The sequence below is a fragment of the Elephas maximus genome, chromosome 22 (genome assembly GCF_024166365.1).
Source record: "Elephas maximus indicus isolate mEleMax1 chromosome 22, mEleMax1 primary haplotype, whole genome shotgun sequence".
NCBI lineage: Eukaryota > Metazoa > Chordata > Mammalia > Proboscidea > Elephantidae > Elephas > Elephas maximus.
The window spans coordinates 1,839,675-1,862,029 of NC_064840.1; the positions used below are offsets into that span (position 1 = coordinate 1,839,675).

At 41.9% G+C, this 22,355-nt stretch overlaps 1 protein-coding gene across 3 annotated transcripts in view; it reads right to left on the reverse strand.

Moving 5' to 3' along the window:
* PIWIL1 (piwi like RNA-mediated gene silencing 1) overlaps window positions 1-22,355 on the reverse strand; it is a 40,078-nt gene that overhangs the window by 12,721 nt on the left and 5,002 nt on the right. For 2 of the 3 annotated variants that reach the window (XM_049866477.1, XM_049866476.1), the window contains exons 2-14: window positions 21,393-21,477; window positions 20,926-21,037; window positions 10,546-10,671; window positions 9,827-10,041; window positions 9,337-9,458; window positions 8,173-8,253; window positions 7,347-7,544; window positions 6,829-6,940; window positions 2,887-3,013; window positions 2,558-2,675; window positions 1,948-2,062; window positions 626-813; window positions 164-236 (exon numbers count right to left, since the gene is read on the reverse strand). In XM_049866477.1, the coding sequence (XP_049722434.1) occupies window positions 164-236; window positions 626-813; window positions 1,948-2,062; window positions 2,558-2,675; window positions 2,887-3,013; window positions 6,829-6,940; window positions 7,347-7,544; window positions 8,173-8,253; window positions 9,337-9,458; window positions 9,827-10,041; window positions 10,546-10,671; window positions 20,926-21,037; window positions 21,393-21,470 (1,665 nt within the window). In that variant the 5' untranslated portion in view covers window positions 21,471-21,477. The remainder of the gene's footprint in view (window positions 1-163; window positions 237-625; window positions 814-1,947; window positions 2,063-2,557; window positions 2,676-2,886; window positions 3,014-6,828; window positions 6,941-7,346; window positions 7,545-8,172; window positions 8,254-9,336; window positions 9,459-9,826; window positions 10,042-10,545; window positions 10,672-20,925; window positions 21,038-21,392; window positions 21,478-22,355) is intronic. The other variant, XM_049866478.1, reaches the window with a different exon arrangement.

Here is a 22,355-nt window from a genome sequence, read left to right on the forward strand (position 1 = left end):
CCTTTTAAAACAACTCATTCACTAAAAACTGCCAATGTATTGACTGTGATGGCAAACGATCATGAAGATGGCTCAGGCCCAGGACTGGGCAACGTTTCATCCTGTTACACACGGGGTCACCATCTCGATGGCGACTAACAATACAAGTCAATTAGGTACTTACTATCTGGGTATCTGATGTAACCTTTTGCTGTAAGACTCGCAAATAGGCTTCAGTTCTATCGTCTACTTCAATCCTAGAATGAAAGTACAGAATCCAACGTTCAGAAAAAGGAATAAAAATGGGACGTGCATAAACACTTCTCTGTAGATTACAGCACATGAAACACTGCCATCTAAGAGAAAAGAAAACATCAAGAATCACCATGTAGGCAAAAGGCTGTCTTCTAAGACACACGACGCCACCAGCTGAATTTCCAGCAGGTAGTCTGGTGGTCCTACTTGCTCTTCCCTCCCACCCATCAAGCTACTAGAACACACTTGTACACCCACATGATAGGAGCCACGTCAACTCCGTAACATCAGCTTCTCCCTGTTTTTCAAACGCTCCATCGCTCCGAGTTCTCCTGACTCTCCAAGTGACTACCGGTCAGGTGGCAAAGTGGACAGGCCTTGACAGACTTACATGACTGCCTTTTTCATCTGTATGCCCATGGCTGGCGTGACTTTAAACAGGTTTTGTATCAATGAATTGGCTGCTTCATAATTCCTCCGCGTGTAGACCAACAGCCAGTTATCTAGTGGCTTGACGCTGATCAGTGGAGCGCCTCTCGTTTCTTTTGACCAGTCTGCAAATTGTGGATTGTAATCAAACTAGAAGAAAGGTCAGACACACTGTGAATTCCACTGTAAATCGTCAGTGGTAAAGCCCAATGTCTTCAGCAATTCCATCGTGGCGTATTTTAAATCTTAGAATACAACTCTTAAACCTGATAGTCAGGGATGAAATGTCCTCAAAGGCAGGAAAATAACGGAAGTTTGTCCATAGGATGATGTAATTTTACATAAATATAGTTACAGTCACAGCTGCCACTCAAGGACTCACCTGTGCCTTGTACCCTCCTGCTTTAGCTGCATTTTCCTCAACCATCTTTAGAATTTACAAAGATAGGTTTTCTTTTCCTCATGATAAAGATTAAAAAAAATTAGGCTTTGAAAGCTACCCAACTTTACTGAGGTGTCAGAGACTGAAAACGAGCTGTAAAGACATCTGACAGCAAAGCAAAAAACTATCACAAACTCAGAGCACAGCAACCTGGTGGTATTTATCACAGAGGAAAAGAACCTGGTGATTTCCACATGCTCCACCCGCCTCCAACCATGCCTGTGCAGGGAGACACACGGGGATTACAATAAAATACTCAGTCATGTGATTCAACTGTCACTCACTGAACATTTAGAAAGCAGGAAGGGCAGAGTTTTCCCTCAAAAAAAAAAAAATTAGTTTTTGGCACTTGAGGATAGCTTCAATTACATAAAATTTTTAGCATACTTGCTTTTCCTTTTCTGAAGATAAAATATAAAATGCAGCACCGTATTTAATATGTATCCCTACAAACAAGTGCTTCAGGCAAAATGAAGTCAAATGAATTGAGATTTTTTCATGTTAGCGACAGACAAATCATCAACTCAATCAGGCAGTCAGAATTCTTCTACGCCTCAATTTAAATAACTCAGATTATTATGATATAATTAAGCCAGTTTTTAGCTAAGTTTTACAGATTACTTCGAGAGCCAAGCCACAGGCTACATACTCTCTAGTGCTTAAACATTATGACCCATGTCTGAAGTCCTAGGTTGCTGACATTCGCTGAGGGAGAGTGGAGGCAGCAGGGGAGGAAAGGAAGGTGGGAGAGGACTGTGCTGGCAGGTAACTAGGTTAATTCCTACTTGCTTTATTGAGAATCTGACGCAGATCTCACTTGACAACTGTAAAAACTGCCTTACTGTTTTTCCACCTTGGTGAATCTTTTCTGTTGGCAAAATTCTTCCTGAGAAGGACAGTAAGTTGGAGTCAAAGCTCAAACCCCAGTCTCGAAGCTCTCGCTGCACGTTGTCATCTCTGTAAAGGTAACACATTTATACGCCGCTCGAGAAACAGCAAAATTAAGAGACATAGGCACACAGAGACCCACTCCAGTGTACAAAATACGTATTCCCTTCAGGACTGAAACCCTGGTGAGCATGTCGGCAAACGCACAAGCACAATCCACTTTTCTCTCATCGCCTCTGTTTTCCTTTGTGACGTCTTTAATTTAAAGCTCTGATGCCCACTGCTACCCCCAAAGTAAGCCACTTGGTATAACAAAGGCAGAACAGACTGGCCTGAGAGCATTTCTTTCTATTCCATTACCATTTTCTAGTGGAAGAACCAGAAGGCCAAGGACCACAGTCTAACTTTATTATTTCCTGACAAATGGTAGCCTCACAGGGAAACACAAACCACAAACCTCCTCAGATACTTTCCATCACTCCCCCAGGAAAGAGCTACTAGAACCCACAGAAAACACCAAACACAAAGCAAAAACTATGCCCCAGGGAAATGCAGCCAACTTACTTGTGAATATAATCGATGAGTCTTCCTACTTCGCGCTGCCTTTGTTCTGGAGTTAATCTTGTATGGACAGCTAGGTCTTTCATTACGTTAAAATCATTCCGCATTTTATCAGTTAGACCTTTAAATAAAACATTAAGGTGCGTGTTAAAGAAACAAAAGTTTAGTAATATTCGGGATGATGAATCACAACAATTTCAAAGAAATGATGCAGTTTTAAGGTTTTGCGGGGGAGGGTGTGGAGAGGGGAAGTAGAGGACTGCCTAAGGACTGCGGGGGCAGAACGGGCTAACAGTCCAGTGGCTTCACTCCCAGCTCACATCCCACAGTACCTGTCAGGTAGCAGAGCTCAGGAATGAGCATGGCAGGTCCTGGTAACGAGCCACCAGGGCCCCTCCTCCTCTTAGGCTGACTGACCAACACTGGTTGTTTCAAGTCCGTGATTTCTTGGTTATATTGCTATTCAAGGGGAGAAAGGTGCCACCATTCATAGCAAACGCCTTTAGAAACATGTCAGTGGGCTACAGTTTTGTTTTGTCTTTAATTAAGAATTTTTGCAACAGCTAGGCTAGTATCAGTTTCAAGTTTAAAAATGTACTTTCAATCCCCCTAAAACAGGCTGTGAGTACCTTGCTCTTTTTCCTTGAGTCTTGACTCACGGGCACAGTTCTACTTGTTTCTTCTTTTCTTTCTTGGTTTATAAACAGCCCTTCTCCACAGCCTCGTTCCTCTAAGACCACGCGTACTCTGGTGAGAACTTACTTACGAGAGGAGCCTCCCTCTAAGAGTAACACGGGAAGGGAGCGGTTCACGCTACAGGACGTTTTTAACTAGGAAAACGTCTTACAGAATCCTGACACTTTCAAGAAGCCAAATTTCCAGTGAGTGATATTAAGACACGCCACCTTAAGACTCCCTACATGCATGCATGGCATAAAATAAGGTTTTAAGGCCTCGATTACTGCACCTACGAGATGAACTCCACCATTTTAGAACTGCAGCAGGCTTCTCGAGTTATCTTCATTGGAGCTCTGGCGTCGTGATTTAAAGACCCTTTTCACTATCTTCTCCTTTATTATCCTAACAATCTCCTAACTTCTTGTTTAATTTACCCATACCTTTTTATTATGATAAAAAAAACCCACACATCTCAATAGGACATTCAAAAAAAAAAAAGGGGGGGAGCAGCACGATGGCCATTTTTTTGGTCTCATTCTCTCAGCAACAGATGGAGAGGTGCCTGCCTGTTCTTTATTCCTGTCACACAGAAAGGTCCCAGCTACCCTGCCTCATGAATTAGGTCATGAATCTTAATTCGCTGATTTTGTCCTATATTGAGCTCTTTGCCAATCATCAAAGAAGAAAGTTGATTTTCTCATTCCAAACAACAAAATTTAAAGGAAGGCACTCTTATCTGACCGTTCAAACCCACCCAGCAGTGCCTCGGGAGACAGGCCTAATGATCTGCTTCCGAAGGGTCACAGCCTTGAAAGCCCTACGGAGCACTTCTACTCTGACACACGTGGGTCCCCAAGACGGAGACTAATGACAACTCCACATTTTAAGACAGTGTTCTTTTTATTAGGGGTCTGTCAACAGCCACCCTCCTGACAGCACATCGACTACCTGGGTGCACACACCACAGCACAAGCATGGCCCTCATTTCTGCTCTCACACCCTATCTCACTAAAAGGCCTTGAAGGCAGAGTTCACAAGTATACAACTTTGGGGTTCCCTTTCTGTGTTCTTAGGGCCTAAACAAAAAGGCTGTCAGTTCTTTTAACACATCTCCTACATCTAAAGTATCCAAACCGCACTTCTGTTTAGTATCACTGTTAAACCTTTTGTTTTAAAAGACCATTGGCCGTAAGCTTCCCTTCCAAAAAGGCCCTTCTGCCTCTAAGTCTTTTCTAGATGTTATCTTTAATCCCAAATCATCACTTACTATCAAAACTGCATCTGTACCAGGAAGCCCTAAGAATGCCGTGACTCCAATTATCTCAACCCCACTCCCTTTCAACTAATTGTACCTACTAATGTAGGGTCGCTATGAGTCGGAATCGACTCGACGGCAGAGTTTGGTTTTTGGTTTTAATGACACTGGCTGTCCTTGGCTGAAACAGCTCCTTCCCTGCAGCAGGGTCCACTCGGGACCCACAGAACAGACGTGAGCACAGTGTTTCATACAGGGAGGGAGGCATGGGCAAAGCTCAATGGTTAGGGAAGGCAGCCAGTGTGGGTGACAAGCAAGAGATGTGGATAGAGGAGCAGGCAGGGTCCTCTCTGCATAAAAACCTTTACCCTTAACAAGACACAGGCACAATAGGAAGCCACTTAACTGTTCTGGGTAACCTCATATTCGTATGAGTTTGAAAATGGATCAGAAAGCAGCAGAAAAGAACACTAAGAGACTAGTCAGATGAGTTGGAGAAACGGAGCCCTGAAAGAAGATGACAGCCACTAAGAAGAGGAGAAAAATGAAGGAATTTCTGATAATAAGGTGGAGTGATGGCATTTGACAAATAACTGGTTATGGAAAGGTGAGGGAGAGAGGCAGTGGCGGTGTGAGGGTTGACTTCATTATTCATTTGTTTGTTCATTTCACAAACATCTGAGTGTCTACTGAGTGCCAGGCACCGGGGACCTATGAATAGCAACATCCCTGCTTGCCGACCTGCATGCAGAGCAATCAAGAGCAGTAACCGGGGGGCTGGCCTGGGGATATCACCAGTTCAGAGCGGGGCACATGTGAGGTATCTTTGAGACAGACAAACACTTAGGACAACAGGCAGGTGAGCTTAGAGACGTCTGGGCTAGCACTGGAAACCTGGGGAGCACTACCACACTGTACCTGAAGCCTGGGCATGGTGGAGACTTGAGATCACCGGGGGAGCAAACACGGCAAGAGGGTCCTAAGGCAGAAGCCATTCACAGGAGGACACAATGGCATGTGAGACTTAACACCAGTCAGAAGGGAGAACTTTCCCAGGCCTTGTTTCAGGTTTAGGTCACATTTTCAACCAAGTCCCCTTAGTGCTGACATGCATCAGCTGCTCCCACCCAACAGTGGTTATTAAGATACCACAGAACAAAGCTAACACCCACTTTTCAGACCAGCTTTGACACCCAGCAGAATCCAGGAGGCCGGGGAGGAGTCCTTAAGGAGTTAAGAGGTGGAATCAGCAGCAGGGAAATCAAGCCAAGATGACACTTGCTTGTTTGCAATCGACCAAAATAAGACTGTCCTTAACGCAGCCTCTCAGTCACCTCCCTGCATAGTGGCATCTGATTTTTCATTTGCAGCACTCAGAGACCAGGACATACTAGACAACCAGCAACAAGACACTCCAAAGGTCACTAGTCAGACAGCACTTCTGACAGCAGACACAAATACACAAGAGCTCATTTATCCAGCTTCACAGAAACAGCAAATATTCTACTGAGAAAAAGGAAGATAAATTTCAGCATTTCAAGGACAAGCTTTAAGACTGAGAGTTTTCTAGAAATAATTTTCCTGTACTTTTCAGAGAGCACATGAAGTGGAATGTGTCCCCCTCAGGACTGAGGGGCCAAATCTGCTCTCTGAATACTGACAGGTGTGAGCATCCGTTCCCAGGTAAGCATTTCACCTTCTAGCAGCTGCTCTTTCTCACTGCTGTTTGCCTCTGGCACTCTTTTCAATCTGGTGATTACTGTGCCAAAAGCAAGAGACGTCTTTGTAAAACCAGGGCTGGAAGATCACCCGGTCAGCTGACCTAGCCTATGTGAAATAAATAAGCCTGCCTAAATTACATCAACCCATAAATCAAAAAAGTTTTTACTTAACTGATATGCAGGAGATCTACCCCAAGTGGTATTCAAGGTTCAAGGGTCTTTAACCCCCTTCTAAGTTAAAGAAAGTGTTGATTACAGGGTGAGGGAGGGTATGGCAAGCTGCTGACTCTCACTGTGTACCCCCTTATCCTACCTATTTGTCCTCCGCATGCTTCAATTCAAAAGCAACCTTTCACTCTACTGCAAAAGGGAGCCAGGACAGGGCAAGTCTCATTATGTGAACTGTACCAAACGAACGGCAGCATTTTCATAACCTTGTAACAGGCGATACTGAGCTGAGCTCTGACAGCCCTAATGAAGACAGGCAGCTTTGCACAACTTTAAAAATGCCACGTTTCAAATGCGCACAAAGTGTTAACAAACTCAGCTGAAGATATTTCAGAATTCTATTAAAATCTTCACATTTCATACTAAAAAGATAAAAAACATTAACTTCATACCTTCCTGTAGTACTCTAAAAAGCTGACTTCCGAGCCATCTGCTTTCTTAAAGGTGCTCTTTGGATTCTGGTCCCAGTCAATATCGTCCACTCTGTATGTCTTATTGTTGTACCTGTGGAATGATTGAGATTCGGTTTTTGATTAAAATGTGTAGCTATAATAAATCAGACTGTATGTTGTCTCTATTTCAATTCACCTAGTAATACGCAATGTGACGCAAAGAGGAAGGGCAAAGAATTTCTTAATACTATGCCAGATGGATGGGAGACACTAACTGACTAAATACTATCAGAAAATAAAAACTGAAACGAATAAAAATCATAAAGATGCTTGCCCTTCCCAGGTAAGTAAGTTCCCCAAAACACGGTTCTTGAGAAGGGTGACAAGCATCCCTCCCCCCAGTTTCATGCTATTCCCAACATTCAACTGTAAAACCCACTTTCCTATCTAAACTCCAGGACTAAATTGCCATATTATCTTGCAAAATGACTATTTCCCACTTTAGAAAGCAGTCTTACTTGGTAAGAACAATTAAACCTATTAGCTCTTTAGAAACTTGTTCTTGAAATTTATGTTCTTCGGTTTGATGATACAAGTTGAACATGAAATCTAACACAGTTTCACTTCGAAGGACTTTGTGGCTGACATCAGTGCAGAGCATAATGTTGTTTTCGTACTGAAGAATCGAAGTCGTGAAGCCGGGCCAAATCACCAACCTGTCAGGTGAGAGGGGAGTGAGGACCAGGCCTCTGTGGATAGCTGGACACAACTTAACGTGCCAGGTCGAGTTTTTCACCTTTATTAACTGGGTCTAAATTATTTGTGGTTGAGTCAGTTTACTCATTTCTAGGTTTTCTGGTTCCAGATAAAGACTTGTGTATAAGACCTTCAACAATGAATTCACCTGTTAATTTATAACTTCTATTTTAAATGAATATGCTGACTGGTGTTATTATGCTGTTCCTTACACTAGCCTAAGACTTGAAATAGTTGCCAATCTAACTGGAAAACACCAACAACTATTATAATATGTTACTCGGGCTGCAATTGGGATACAGCAGAGCAGGTTTTGAAACAATCATGAGCTTCTGATGTATTTTATTATTTGACAGCAAAACGCAGGCTTAGAGCTGGACAACCATTTATGTTTCTCCAGTGACAGGTAAGTATCACGGGATTTTTTAGGAAATCTAAATCTTCCAGAATGTGTCTTTATTATTCAGGCAAGTTAAATGTCCACTTAATGTGATGGGTACCATTTAAAACCCATGTTGCTAAATTTGATCACGTCTACTGAGAGCATCACTTTCAAAGTTTGTGATTAATTTCCCACTTCATACAAACCTATGATTTGGAATATCAATTGGGTCGCTCGGGTTATAATAATTCCGTCCAATTTGTTGCAAATTCATGATCTTCAGAAGTCTAGAAATAGAAAGGTCAGAAGAGTTAAAGAGGAGTGAATACTGATAAGTATCTCTAATACCACAGTCAGAGTGGCACGTTGTACAGAGTGTGGGTCAGCAAACTGGAGCCCACGACCAGGCCTGATCTGGCCTGTTTGCTGTTTACGTATGGCCAATGAACTAAGATGGTTTCTACCACCTTAGCTGACTGAATAAAAATCAAAAGAGTATTTCCTGACATGTGAATTACATAAAACCCACGTTTCCGTGCCCGTCAATAACATGTTAGAGAAGCATGGCAGGATCAATCCTTTACACACTGTCTGCAGCTGCTTTCTGCCATCAGAGTACTGAGCAGTGTCACTAGAGACCACGTGGTCTGCAAAGCCTAGGAGATGTGCTATCTGGTCCTGCACTGCCCAAGTGTGCCAAACCCTCGTTTAGAGAAAAAAAACATCAATCACATTAACTCAAAGAAGTAGCTACCAAAAAGAAGTGTGCAGTCATCAGTGACAGAGAGCTTATGACAACCTATAAAGGCAAATTACAAATGTGTCGCTCTCAGGCCAACTATCAATATACCAGTTTTGGCCTCATTCCAGATTGCTTCTCATGCAGAAAAAAAATCTTTGCAGAACTTTGGGTTTAGAATACACGGTGTTAACATTGAGACCAGATTAAGAGTGTGTAGTATGTCTTCCATGATGGAACAAGAAAACCAGAAGAGCCTTAAGCCTGTCCATCTTTCTGACCAGGCAGCCATTTGTAGGGGGCAGGGGAGGAATGGGAGAAGAAACAAAGTTAGTGATAAGCTCCTGAGTATGTGGATTCTTAACACAAGTTCAAATAGTATATCCGAGGTCTAATGTCAACACAAACACGGGGAGTTAAAGAATAATACTTGCTAAAAGCAAAAAAAAAAAAAAAAAAGTTGTATTATCAGTAAACCGCACCTTAAAACAAATAAAATTTAAAGTAACCCGATAATCCTAACAACCATCGTAGAACCTACATGACAGGCATATAGGTATTCACAGGACAGTTCTTTCCACTTTTCTGCATGTCTGAAAACGTTCTTAATGTTACAAACTTACTACCATACCTCCTGAAAATAATATTATAGAACTGCAAACAAGTTGGGGACGTGGGTGGAAGCTCGTTTGTTAACGTGATCGTTATCCTCACGTGCTCTCCGTTTCTGGTCTGACTAAACACTTCCGTGACCTGAGGCAGGAGGATGGAAAACCAAACTTTCAATTGTTAACAGAAAAACGAGCCCAATCACATAAAGCCTGTTTAGTATGGCAATATTCTCAAGCACAGAAAAATTTCAAATGGACTTAAAAAAAATTAAGAACGCCAGTAAGAAAACAGTGGTTTGGTTTGACTCCGTATACTCCATGAAGTTACTTAGATGGGTTTGAGAAGGATACAGTAATGCCAAAAGTGCTCTCTGGGTTTACTACAAGTCCTATCAGATAGGAGGCTCCCGAGGTCTCTCTAAAAGCTATGGTAGCTACCCCATACTGTGGCAAATCCACTTTGAAGTAGAAATCCTCCCCCTCCCCATCCATGCACATATTTCAAATAACCTTGTGTTGTAGTCTTTTAGGTAAAAACAATATCGTTCCATCAAAAGCATGACACCTTCCAATTAAATCTTCATGTTGAAAAAGAAGAGCTGACCGGAGTCTTCTGGCTTCCATCAGAGGGTTATAGTCAATGTGATACTGATATAAGGCCCATTGGGGACGGGACGTCAATCGAAAATGGTTTGTGCTGAGCCTTACTATCATACCTGAAGAACCTGTAAAAGTCAGGCAGAATCTGTTAACAAGATACCAAGTTCGTCCTTCTGTTCCATGACAGGGCAGATGGTTTGGAAAGAAAAGGCTCAGAGCAGCGGACAGTGTGTGAGCTTTCACGCGCCGGGACTCTGGGACCACAGTCCTGCCCTATCTAGTTAGGTGATGCCTAAAGCAGCACGCACTGAGATGTTAATCTCTTCACAGGGGGCATTTATCAAAAACCAAACAAATCTCTTTATGGCAGAAAATTTTAAAGAAACAACAGTGATCTGTGTAAAATCTAATAAAACATGATTTCAGTGCTGCTAAAGTCATCTATGACCTACTTCATGAAAGCCATCAGGAAAGGAGAGGAAAATAGAAAAGGGATGTGGGATCCATGACCAAATGTGCTTTTTCTTCCTAGTGAACACATAAATAAACAGGTAAAATAAAATGCCTCCATTTCCTGTCCTGTGTACTTGACAAATAATCCCATAGAGCTGCATTAACAACTAACCTACCTGTTTTTGACTCTTTAACATGGTCGAGGTTCTGCCTCGTATTCACTCCGAGATCATGGAAGTCTCTACGACGGCCTCCTCTCTCTGCTAACGACAGCTCCTGAAATCCAGCGGATATCTGGAGTTCTTTAAAAAGAAACATGAAAAGCATACACCTAAGCAATATGAAAAATAAAAGAGGACTACATCAAGTTCAAAGGCTACCGAGGTACTAAAGATAATACATAAAGTCGCCGTCAAAATGTTCCAAGTGTCTGCTGGCCAGAAAGGGAGAAGAGTTCCCTAACTGTAACTTCCCCATAAAGCCTTCCTTGTCACTGCCCTAGTCAAACTCAGCGCTTCCTTACAAGACATTCACACCTCATTGCAGCACTTATCATGTTCTCGGGAACCCTTTAAAAAGCCAGAAACGACCTCTTCTGTCTCGCACCCAGCCCTAAATACAGTCCTCCTTTAAAAGACCTAGACAACAGAGCAGAGATTCAAGGACTCAGGAACATGCTGCTGACTGGGAATCACTTCCTGTACTATGGAACCCTGCCACAATCAAGAGTCAGCCTTAATCTCAGCACGGTCCAGTGTGCCAGGATGCACTGATGGCCACAGAAATTAGCAATTTATAAAGTTTAAACCTATGACCTAGATTAAAATGTGAAGTCCTCACTATTTAATGCTCTCAGGAGCCAGCAGAGGGACATATGCGCCTGTGCACACCCCACCACCATGATTCTGTAACACAGTTGAGCTTCTGTTTCATAATTACTCCGACATCGTGGAGGTCTCTATGACCTCCTCTCTTGGCTAATGACAATTCCTGAAATACTGGGATAGGTAACAAGGCATTTATTTAATTTTCATTCATGGTTAGTTCCAAAGCTGTGGCTACAACAGCCTAAACGAAGTCACTCAGTTTGCAGGAAGTGTAAAATTAAGACTCTCAGATTAATGGTATGATGCAAGACAAAGAACGAATATGGGCTTTGCAGGCTAAATGTTAACATTCTACCTGCGTTGAAGAGACTGTTAGCTGCCTACTCAGTGACCACTCTCATTTTTCTTAAAAAAAAAAAAAAATTGGGGGAGTAATGTACCTAATAAACCAGGACTTCCACTCTGCCTGCAGCTCAGATGGCCTAAGAGAATTAAGCAGAAATTAATGGGTAAGACTTCTGGAAAAGCTACTTAGGAGCAGAGTCAATAGCTGGCTTGTGCCTCTTACGTTCTTTATGCCCCTCGACCAGCCAATCTTGCCTGAACTCTGGATACGATGGCGGGAGCTTAATCAGCCATTCTGAACCAGAGGTAAATCTTAATGATGAAAACCATGGCCTAGTCTAAAGAATTGGTTCTCTTATGACCACAAAGACCAGAACTAGCCCAGAACGGCCTACCTTTGGACTTCTTCAAGAAAGCAATAGTGGCTTAAACAAGATACTTCTGTTATTTACAAGTTACTTAACAGAAGCTTCAATTTCCTCAGCTGAAAAAGATGAACATCGCAGGCACGTAATAAGTTTTAAATGACAATACGGTAAGAAAAGCCCTTTGAAGGTGCTAAAATACACTGCGCTCCTGCACCCCACGAGTTGTAGATGCTCCATTTTAAAATCCTCCAAATTCGTAAATGTTCATATTTGCCTCCCTCAGTTAACTTTTTACCCCAGACGCTTTCGTTACCATGCGTAAGTATACTAACAGGGGGTACAAATACAGACTCCAACCTGACGGTAATGATGGGGCAAGAAAGCTTGATTTCAATTTTCTCCTGAAAAATCTGAATTTGCCTTAAAAAAAAATTCAGACCTGAATGCAAAAATCTAATGACAAATATATGAATATACACAATGAGGAAGTCTGTTCCCCTCTCTACATCGAATGCTGCTATTATTACATTTAGCTGAAGCTTCACTAGCTGTCAGTCTGTAAACATGACAGATTTCTGAATGGGTAAGATCAGAAACCTTGCCTATTCCACCTTCCATGCAGCTGTGGACTAATTTATTGTAAACAAATAGGACCTTGCCACTATTCTATTTTAAAAAAATCTTTCAGTGTATCCACACACTGCGACATCCCACTTCTACAGAATGAAAATCAAGATCCTAAACAAAGCTCCCTTAACGATAAGTCTGTTAAACTTGTCATATTAATTTCTAAAATGCAGCACATACTTCAACATTTACTTTGACATGCATTCTCATATACAATCTTCACAAGAGCACCAAAACATCACATAATAGGGCCTTGCATTTGCTATCCTTTATATTATTTAACAGAAATAATATGGTCTACTGTGCTGGGAATGGCAAATCGATGAGGAATGGCATCACATTCATCATCAAAAAGAAAATATTTCAAGATCTATCCTGAAGTACAACACTATCAGTGATAGGGTAATTCCCATACACCTAAGACAATTTGGTACCACAAGCCTACAAGGAAGACCAGTTAATATGACTATTATTCAAATTTATACATCAATCACTAAAGCCAAACATGAAATTTAACATTTTCACCAAACTCTGCAGTCTGAAATTGATAAAACATGCAATCAAGATGCACTGATGAGACTCTGAAAGTTGCTCTTGAACACAGAGTAGTCAAAGTGAACAGAAGAAATGAAGTAAAAGAGCTGAAGAGAAGATTTCAAAGGGTTGCTTGAGAAGACAAGGTAACATATTATACTGAAATGTGCAAAGACCTGAAGTTAGAAAACCAGAAGGTTAGAACATGCTTGACATTTCTCAAGCTGAAAGAACTGAAGAAAAAATTCAAGCCTGGAGGTGCAATAGTGAAGGATTCTATGGGCAAAATACTGAATGACACAGGAAGTATCAAAAGAAGAGATGGAAGGAATACACAGAGTCACTACACCAAAAAGAAGTGGTTGATGTTCAACCACTCCAGGAGGTAGCGTATGATCAAGAACCAACGGTACTGAAGAAAGAAGTTCAAGCTGCCTGAAAAGCGAAAAGCAATGCTCCAAAAATTGATAAAATACCAACTGAGATGTTTCGACAAACGGATGCAGGGCTACACGTGCTCACTTGTTTATGACAAGAAATTTAAAAGTCAGCTACCTGGACAACCGACTGGAAGAGATCCCTATTTGTGCCCATTCCAAAGAAGGCGATCCAACAGAATGTGGAAATTATAAAACGGTATCATTAACATCGCATGCAAGTAAAATTTTGCTGAAGGTAATTCATAAATGGCTGCAGCAGTGTATCAACAGGAAGCTGCTAGAAGTTCAGGCTGGATTCAGAAGAGGACATGGAATGACAGCTATCACTGCTGGTGTCAGATGGATCTTGGCTGAAAGTAGAGAATGCCAGAAAGATGTTTACCTGTTTTTTTTATTGACTATGCAAAGGAACTCAACTATGGGATCATAATGAATTATATATAACACTGCAAAGAATGAGAATTCTAGAACACGTGATTGTGCTCATGTAGACCCGGTACATAGGCCGAGAGACAGTCCTTCGAACAGAGCAAGGGGATGCTGCATGGTTTAAAATTGGGAAGGTGTGTGTCAGGGTTGTATCCCTTCACCATACTTACTCAATCTGATGCTGAGCACATAATCCAAGAAGCTGGACTATATGAATAAAAACGTGGCAGCAGGATTGGTGGAAGACTAACAACCTGTGATATGCAGATGACACAGCCTTGCTTGCTGAAAGTGAAGAGGACTTGAAGCACTTACTTATGAAGATCAAAGACCACAGCCTTCAGTATGGATTACACTTCAACACAAAACAAAAATCCTCACAACTGGATCAATAAGCAACATCGCGATGATCAGAGAAAAGACTGAAGACTGAGTCAAGGATTTCACTTTACTTGGATCTATAATCAATGCCCATGGAAGCAGCAGTCAAGAAATCAAATGACATATTGCAGGGGACAAATCTGCTGCGACAGACCTCTTGGCTGTCAAGTGCTCCTGCAGCAGCAATACCACGAGTGGCTGGCTGTAACAAATCCTCTCACTGCTGAGCCTGAACTCAGGCAGCCAGCTCTAGGAGGTGGCTTTCTCTCTCTTTTGCCTCTGGGGGTAAGGTTCTTGTCATCTATCTTCCCCTGGATCTAGGAGCTTCTCAGCCCAGGGATCCCAGGTCCAAAGGATGCACTCCACTTCTGGCTCTTCTTTCTGAGTGGTAGGAGGTTCCTCTGATCTCTGCTCGCTTCTCACTTTTATATCTCAAAAGAGATTGACTGAAGATAAACCTAATCCTATAGGTTGTGTTCTGCCTCTTTAACAATTGCCTTTAATCCTGACTCATTAACATCACAGATTCGGAGTTACAACACATATGATAATTATATCAGACCAGAAAATTAAGGACTACACAATATTGGAAATCAAGTTGACACACATACTGGGGGGACATGATTCAATCTATAACGTTCTACGCTTTGGTCCCCTAAAGTTCATGTCCTTGCCATATGTAAAACATTTTCACCCCATCATATCATCCCAAAAGTCTCAACTCCAGGTACAAATTCCATCCTAGGGCAAAATTCCTCTTCATCTGTGAAACCTAGAATACAAGTCATTTGCTTCCAAAGTACTATGGTAGAACAGGCACGAAGTAGACATTCCCATTACAAGAGGGAAAAATTGGGGAGAAAGAAGAGATAGTGGACGCCAAGCAAGTCCGAAGCCCAGCAAACAATTTACATTAGCTACGAAGGCTTGAAAATAATCCTCTGTTCTCTGAAACCATCTAGAAAGTGACTCTGCCCTTCAGACTCTGGGTGTTAGCCATGCTCTCTGGATTCTGGGTGGAGGCCCCTCAGCCTTGGGCTTCAGCTCTGCGTTCCAGGCCCACTGAGATGGCAGCTCTGCTCCTCAGCTTTGGGCAGCCCTGTTCTCCTAGCCCAACTGAGTGGCAACCCCACTTCCTCAGCCTCAGCAGGCTCCATTATTATGCCCCACCCCCTCAGCTTGGGCAGTGCCTATGCCCCTGGCACTCATGAATGGCGACCCCACTCTTGAGGTTGAAGATCTGACCCTTTGAAACCTAGGAGGCCCCACCCTTTGAGACCCAGACATGGTTCCACTCTGAGAGCCCAGAGGTCTTGGCCCCACCCATTGAGAGTGAGGCAGCTATTTCCTGTACTGCATCTCTTTAGCTTCTGCTTCCTGGTTCCTTGGCCTCTCAGCTCCTTGGCACCTTGGGCCTCTTGGGCTGCCCCGGCCTTTCTCAGTCAAGTGTCATAAAGCTCTTTAGCTCTACCATAAATGCCCGGTGCCATACCACTCCACCAGTAAGCCTTGGCCTGAAGGCACTCAGCTCTCTCGCTCCATGGATTGGCTCCTGCACTGTCTCACGCCGGTCTCCTGGTTCTGCTGTAGCTGTTTCTCTGCTGCTGCTTCTCACTGTCTGTGCCGTCTCTGTTGTTACAGCTCTCCTCACTCCTTCTGAGCCCTTGCGGGAACTTCCTTTGACGTCCATGATTCCACCAACCGTCTCTTCAAGGCAATCTAGGCTTTTATTATTAGGCATTTTAAAACTCTTCCAGCCTCTACCCATTCAGTTTCAAAACCACTTCCACACATTTTAGGTATATGTTAGACCAATACTCTGCTCTCGGCACCAAATTATGTCTTAGTTATCTAGTGTTACTATAACAGAGATACCACAAGCAGATGGCTTCAACGAACAAAAATTTATTCTCTCACAGTCAAGGAGGCCAGAAGTCTGAATTCAGGGTGCCAACTCTAGGGGAAGGCTTTCTCTGTTGGCTCTGGGGGAAGGTCTTGGTATCAATCTTCCCCTGAGTCTAGGATTTTCTCAGCACAGGGACCCTGGGTCTAAGGACACGCTCCATTCAGGGTGGTACGAGACTGACTCAACATACAACCTAATCCTATAGAATTTGTTCCGCCTCATTAACATAACTACCTCTGATCCTGTCTCATTAACATCAGAAGAGATTAGGATTTGCAACACACAGGATAATTACATAGGATCACAAAAAGGAGGAAAACAACACATTAGAAATCACGGCCTAGCCCAGCTGACGCATATTTTGGGGGGACACAATTCAATTCGTAACAACCTTTTTAAAGTGTTAAAAAGCAAAGATGTTACTTTGAGGACTAAGGTGCACCTGACTCAAACCATGGTATTTTCAATTGCCTCTTATGCATGCAAAAGCTGGATAATGAATGAGGAAGACTGAAGAAGAACTGATCCTTCTGAATTATGGTTGGCAAAGAATATTCAATACTTCATGGACTGCCAGAAGAACAAACAGGTCTGTCTTGGAAGAAGTACAGCCAGAGTGCTCCTTGGAAGCGAGGATGGTGTCTTCGTCTCTCTTACTCTGCACATTATCAAGAGAGGTAAGTCCCTGGAGAAGGACATCATGCTTGGTAAGGTAGAGGGTCAGCAAAAAAAGACCCCTGACGAGATGGATTGACACAGTGAATGCAACAAGATCACGCATAGCAATGACTGTGAGGATGGTACAGGACCAGTGTTTCATTCGGTTGTACATGGGGTTGCTACGAGTCAGAGCTGACTAGATGGCACCTAACAACAGTAACAACAACATTACTTAATATGTGCTCTGCTGTACTGTGTTTGGTGGTTCAAACACACTCAGGGTCTGCAAGAGAAAGACCTGGCAATCTGTTCCTGAAAAGATTACAGTCTAGGAAATCCTATGGGGATTCCTGCTCTGTTACATTGGGTCATCACTATGAGTTGAAATCAGCTTGACAACACCTAACAACAACGTATTGTTTAATCCTTGTAATGACCCTTATCTATAAAGGTAGACACTACCTTTTCACAGGTGGGGAGCTGAGTTTCTTAACATAAATGTAACCACATGAATGACTGGTTAAAAAAAAAAGTTATTAATGAAGATTGGTATACAGAATGTTTAAGAAATCAGGTTTTACCATTTCCTAAAATGTTATTTGTATTTTGAGGGTGCATTATAAAGAAATGTTTCTTACATAGTTTCAAGACGTCTTTTAGCACAAAGTTTTACCTCAGTGAGATCTTGCTGTATACACTGAACATAAATGAGCAACAAAACTAACATTCTAAGCTTCAGGAGAACTGAGGTATCAAGATTAGGAGAAAAAACAAAATCCTATAAATGTAAGAGATTGGTATGATATTTTCAGGTGCTGTCGAGTTGGTTTCGGCTCACAGCAATCCTACGTACAAAAGAATGAAACTGCGCCATCCTCACAACTGTTGTTATGTTTGAGCCCATTGCTGTAGCCACTGTGTCAACCCACGTCATTGAGGGTCTTCCTCTTTTTTGCTGACCCTCTACTTTACCAAGCATGATGTCCTACTCCAGGGACTTAACCCTCCTGAAAACATGTGCAAAGTAAGAGACAAAGTCTCAGTATCGTCACTTCCAAGGAGCATTCCAGCTGTACTTCTTCCAAGATAGATTTGTTCATTCTTTTGGCAGTCCATGGTATATTCAATATTCTTCAACACCATAACTCAAAGGGATCAATCCTTCAGTCTTCCTTATTCGTTGTCCAGCTTTTGCATGCATATTGAGGTGACTGAAAATACCATGGCTTGGGTCAGGTGCACCTTAGTCCTCAAACTGACATTTTTGCTTTTTAACACTTCTAAACACATCTTTTGCAGTAGATTTGCCTAATGCAAATACACTGTTTTCTTGACTGCTGCCTCCATGGGTGTTGATTGTGGATCCAAGTAAATGAAATCTTTGACAACTTCAATCTTTTGTCCATTTATCATGATGTTGCTCATTGGTCCAGTTGTGAGGATTTTTGTTTTTTTTTTTATGTTGAGGTGTAATCCATACTGAATGCTGTGGTCTTTGATCTTCATCAGTGAGTGCTTCAAGTCCTCTTCACTTTCGGCAAGCAAGGTTGTGTCATCTGCATAACACAGGTAGTTAATGAGTCTTCCTCCAACCCTGATGCCCCATTCTTCTTCACATACTCCAACTTCTTGGATTATCTGCTCAGCAGACAGATTGAGTAAGTATGGCAAAAGGATATAACCCTGACTCACACCTTTTCTGATGTGAAACCACACAGTATCCCTTTGTTCTATTTGAAGGACTGCCTCTTGGTCTATGTACAGTTTCCTCATAAGCATGGTTAAGTCTTCTGGAATTCCCATTTTTTCACCTTGTTTTCATAATTTGTCATGATCCACACAGTTGAATACCTATGCATAGTCAATAAAACACAGATAAATATCTCTCCGGTATTTAAAATTTAAAGTGATTAATACCCACAAATACATTTCGTTAAGCACCGTAACTTAAAAAATAAAACATCTTGTAACAGAAAAGTAACACACGTAATTGGATATATAAAGTGACAGCAAAAGGGCCCTAGTCTTCTAGTCTGACTCTTGCAATCTATTTCCCCTTGAAATTTTCTGCTGAGTATAGGTAACATATACAGACATGTGTTTATTAAAAACATTAAATCTGTTTTACAACTTGTTTTCATTTATGTTGCTCAGATGGTTCTTACATTCTAGAAAATGGCTCCATAGTACCTATTGTGAAATACAATAGTGCTGCCTTTATTGATTAGGTGTTTCCAGTATATTGGTATTAAAAGTGTATGTAATCCCTGATGGTGCAGTGGTTAAGTGCTATGGCTGCTAACCGAAAGGTCAGCAGTTCGAACCCATCAGGCGCCCCTTGGAAACTCTATGGGGGCAGTTCTACTGTCCTATAGAGTCACTATGAGTCGGAATCAGCTTGACAGCAATGGGTTTCTGTGTGCGTGTAACCCCCGTACATAATCACATTGCACTTATCCAGTCTTTGTTGGACACTTTCCCATGAGTGGAATCTCTGCTAAAAAGATACTGTTACAGTTTCTATACACCTCAAAATCCCATTTAAACGTTAGAACAATTATACAAGCCCTCTGGAACGCAAGAGCCAATGTCACCACACTAACTGAGATTGACCAAAAAATAAAACTACAGAGGATAAACAGGTGAAATATGTTCCTTCTTAATTTACATTTAATTATTAGGCTTAATGTTTCATTGGCCTTTGTATTTTTCAGTGCATTTTCCTTTCATTTCTTTTATTCATCTTTCTATCAGCTTGTTAATTAAAAAAAAAAAAAAACAACAAAAAAACTCATTGCTGTTGAGTCAATTCCAACTCACAGCAACCCTATAGGACAGCGTAGAACTGCCCCATAGGGTTTCCAAGGAATGTTGGTGGATTCGCACTACAGAACTTTTGGTTAGCAGCTGCAGCTCTTAACCACTGTGCCACCAAGCTCTGTGTGTCAAAAAATTAGCCATCTGTCATTTTCGGTAAATTTTCTGATTATTATCTTCAGACATTGATACTTGTCATAATTCAGTTTATACTGTTTCAGGGTTATTTTAACATTCATTCATGGTTTCTGCTGCTTATGGATTCCACTAGTTAAATATTTGTGATACATGTAATTTACTGTAAGGAATAAAACAGGGAGCCAGCTTTGTTTTCTAAACAGCCAGTTGCCTCAACACTGTTTAGTGAATGGTCCACTTCCCAGGCCCACTCTAGAGCTGAAATGCCAACTTTTTTATAATAATTTGCCATTTGTTTGTGGGTTCTTTCATTAATGTTTTTTCCCATATCAAAACCAAACCTATTAACCATAGAAGAATCTTTTACCAGGCATCCAAAGAATCCATTTTTGCAATAACACAATGAAAAGGCATAATCACTGGAATCAAAACGGGCACTCCAACTCTACCAGCTGTCCCAACTTTGGCCTTAGTTTTTTGCATCTAAGAGGTTAACCAATACAACACATGCGAAATTGTTATTTTATAAATCAAAGTTACAAGTGTTACAGTTGGTCCAGGTTTTAATGAAGCCATTAAAGACGCCAAAAAAATGTTCTAAAAATGCTTTATTAATGCATAATAGACAATATTATGACTAATTTAAAATTTCATCACTTGGTAATAGCTCACGTGGGACCCTGGCAAGGATATGCTCTTTTTCTTTTCCGGGGGAAATGAAATCCTATGGCACTGCACTCAGTAGGAGGCTATGCAGCTTGAGAGTGATTGTCTTCTGTTGTCGGCGTGTGCCATGGAGTCCATTCCAACTTGTAGTGACCCTATTAAGGACAGAGTAGAACGTCCCTTCCCCGTAGGATTTCCTAGGCTGTAATCTTCACAGGAGCACATTGCCAGATTTTTTCTTCTGTGGAGCTGCTGGTGGGTTTGAACCGCTGACCTTTTGGTAAGCAGCTGAGTGCTTAACCACTGCACCAGCCAAGACTCTTTATCCCTTGTCTACTAGACTTTGTATATTAGCTACTATCTCATGTTTAATACCACACACACACACACACACACAGTCTTTTTACTTTCTCTTCACCTTGTGACTTGGCTGTTGCTCCTACTGGTCCTCTCTGGCGTCCACGGCCAACTAATTCCCCCTCTGTTGGTGGCTGCTGAGGTCTAGGCTGGATATAACCAGGTGGCTGACTCTGCAGTTATTTGCATATAAAGAACAGCATTCTTTTTAGGTCACGAGATCACAGATAGAGAAATAACTAATCTTAAACAAATCTAAAGCATTCAACCAACACTAATCTAAATTACTAGGGAACTATCTTATTCTTACAAGGAAATTTCTTCACAAGAAGTGTCACCAACTAAAGTCAAGAATTTTGAAAAGCTTCTAATCTCAGGAAATAGAACATTATCTTCCTTGCTCAGTTTTCGCCTCCTTCATAGGACACCGCTTTTTATTTCTTTTCAGCAGCTTAAATTGATAAGGGTTCAACAGGCTCTTGGTTTGCCCAAGGTATTTTCCGTAGCTAAAAGCTGTCAAGTACTCACTGCAGCAGGGCCAACGTGCTGCACCAGCTCCTGCCCTCGGGCCCTTCCTCTGGCTCTGGCTCTGGCTCGCCCAGTCATTTTTTATCTGAAAAGGAAAAATTGTGAAGACAATACTCAGTACATACAGTTACATTTGACCACTTCCACAATGCTACCTTTAAAGTTATTTATTGGAGATTCCAAAATAAGCGCCTGGGCCATTACATATTTTTCTGGTCTCTCTCAACCTACGCACAGTTTCTTAAGGTAACGTGCCTACGTTCTACAAAGTACTTACTGTGGACCAGGCACTGAGCGAGGTGGTAGGGCTAAAATGGTGAAATACGTCCGGGAAATTTATTTTAATACAAGCTTTAGTTTTCTCATTGATGTATTACAAACAGATACAGGAGTGAAAAAATGTTAAGAGAATTAAGGTACTGGTAACTGGCTTTTTCTTTTACATTTCCTATGTAATGTGCCGTTAAACTGGGAATTTCAGTCAGACATCGTAATTCTAATACATGCTGTGTCCCTCCTGGGTCTCCCCACAGTTCCACGTGTAGCTGTAATTCTGATACATGCTGTGCCCCTCCTGGGTTTCCCCACAGTTTCACGTGTAGCTTAACCTTAACACACCAAAACTGGTATTTTCCTACCTTGTTATTCATCTCCCATATTTCATTCTTGATTAGTGGCATTGCCATCAACTGTCTCTAAAGCTAATGACTGTGTCATTTATCTCTAAACCACTCCTCTACTGACCCTACACCTGGTCCAACAATTCTCTCCATCTCTTTAATATCTATGAGGTGCCTACTGTAAGCCTGGCTGTTCGGCACCAGATATATTACTGTGCATAACGGTGCCCTTCTTCCCTACCCTCCTGCAGAAGAAAGCAGGGTCATCAGGTTATTTTGGGTAGAGGCTTCAGAGCTAGACTGCCTGATCCAAGTCCTTCACAGCTGACATGAATGATCCTGA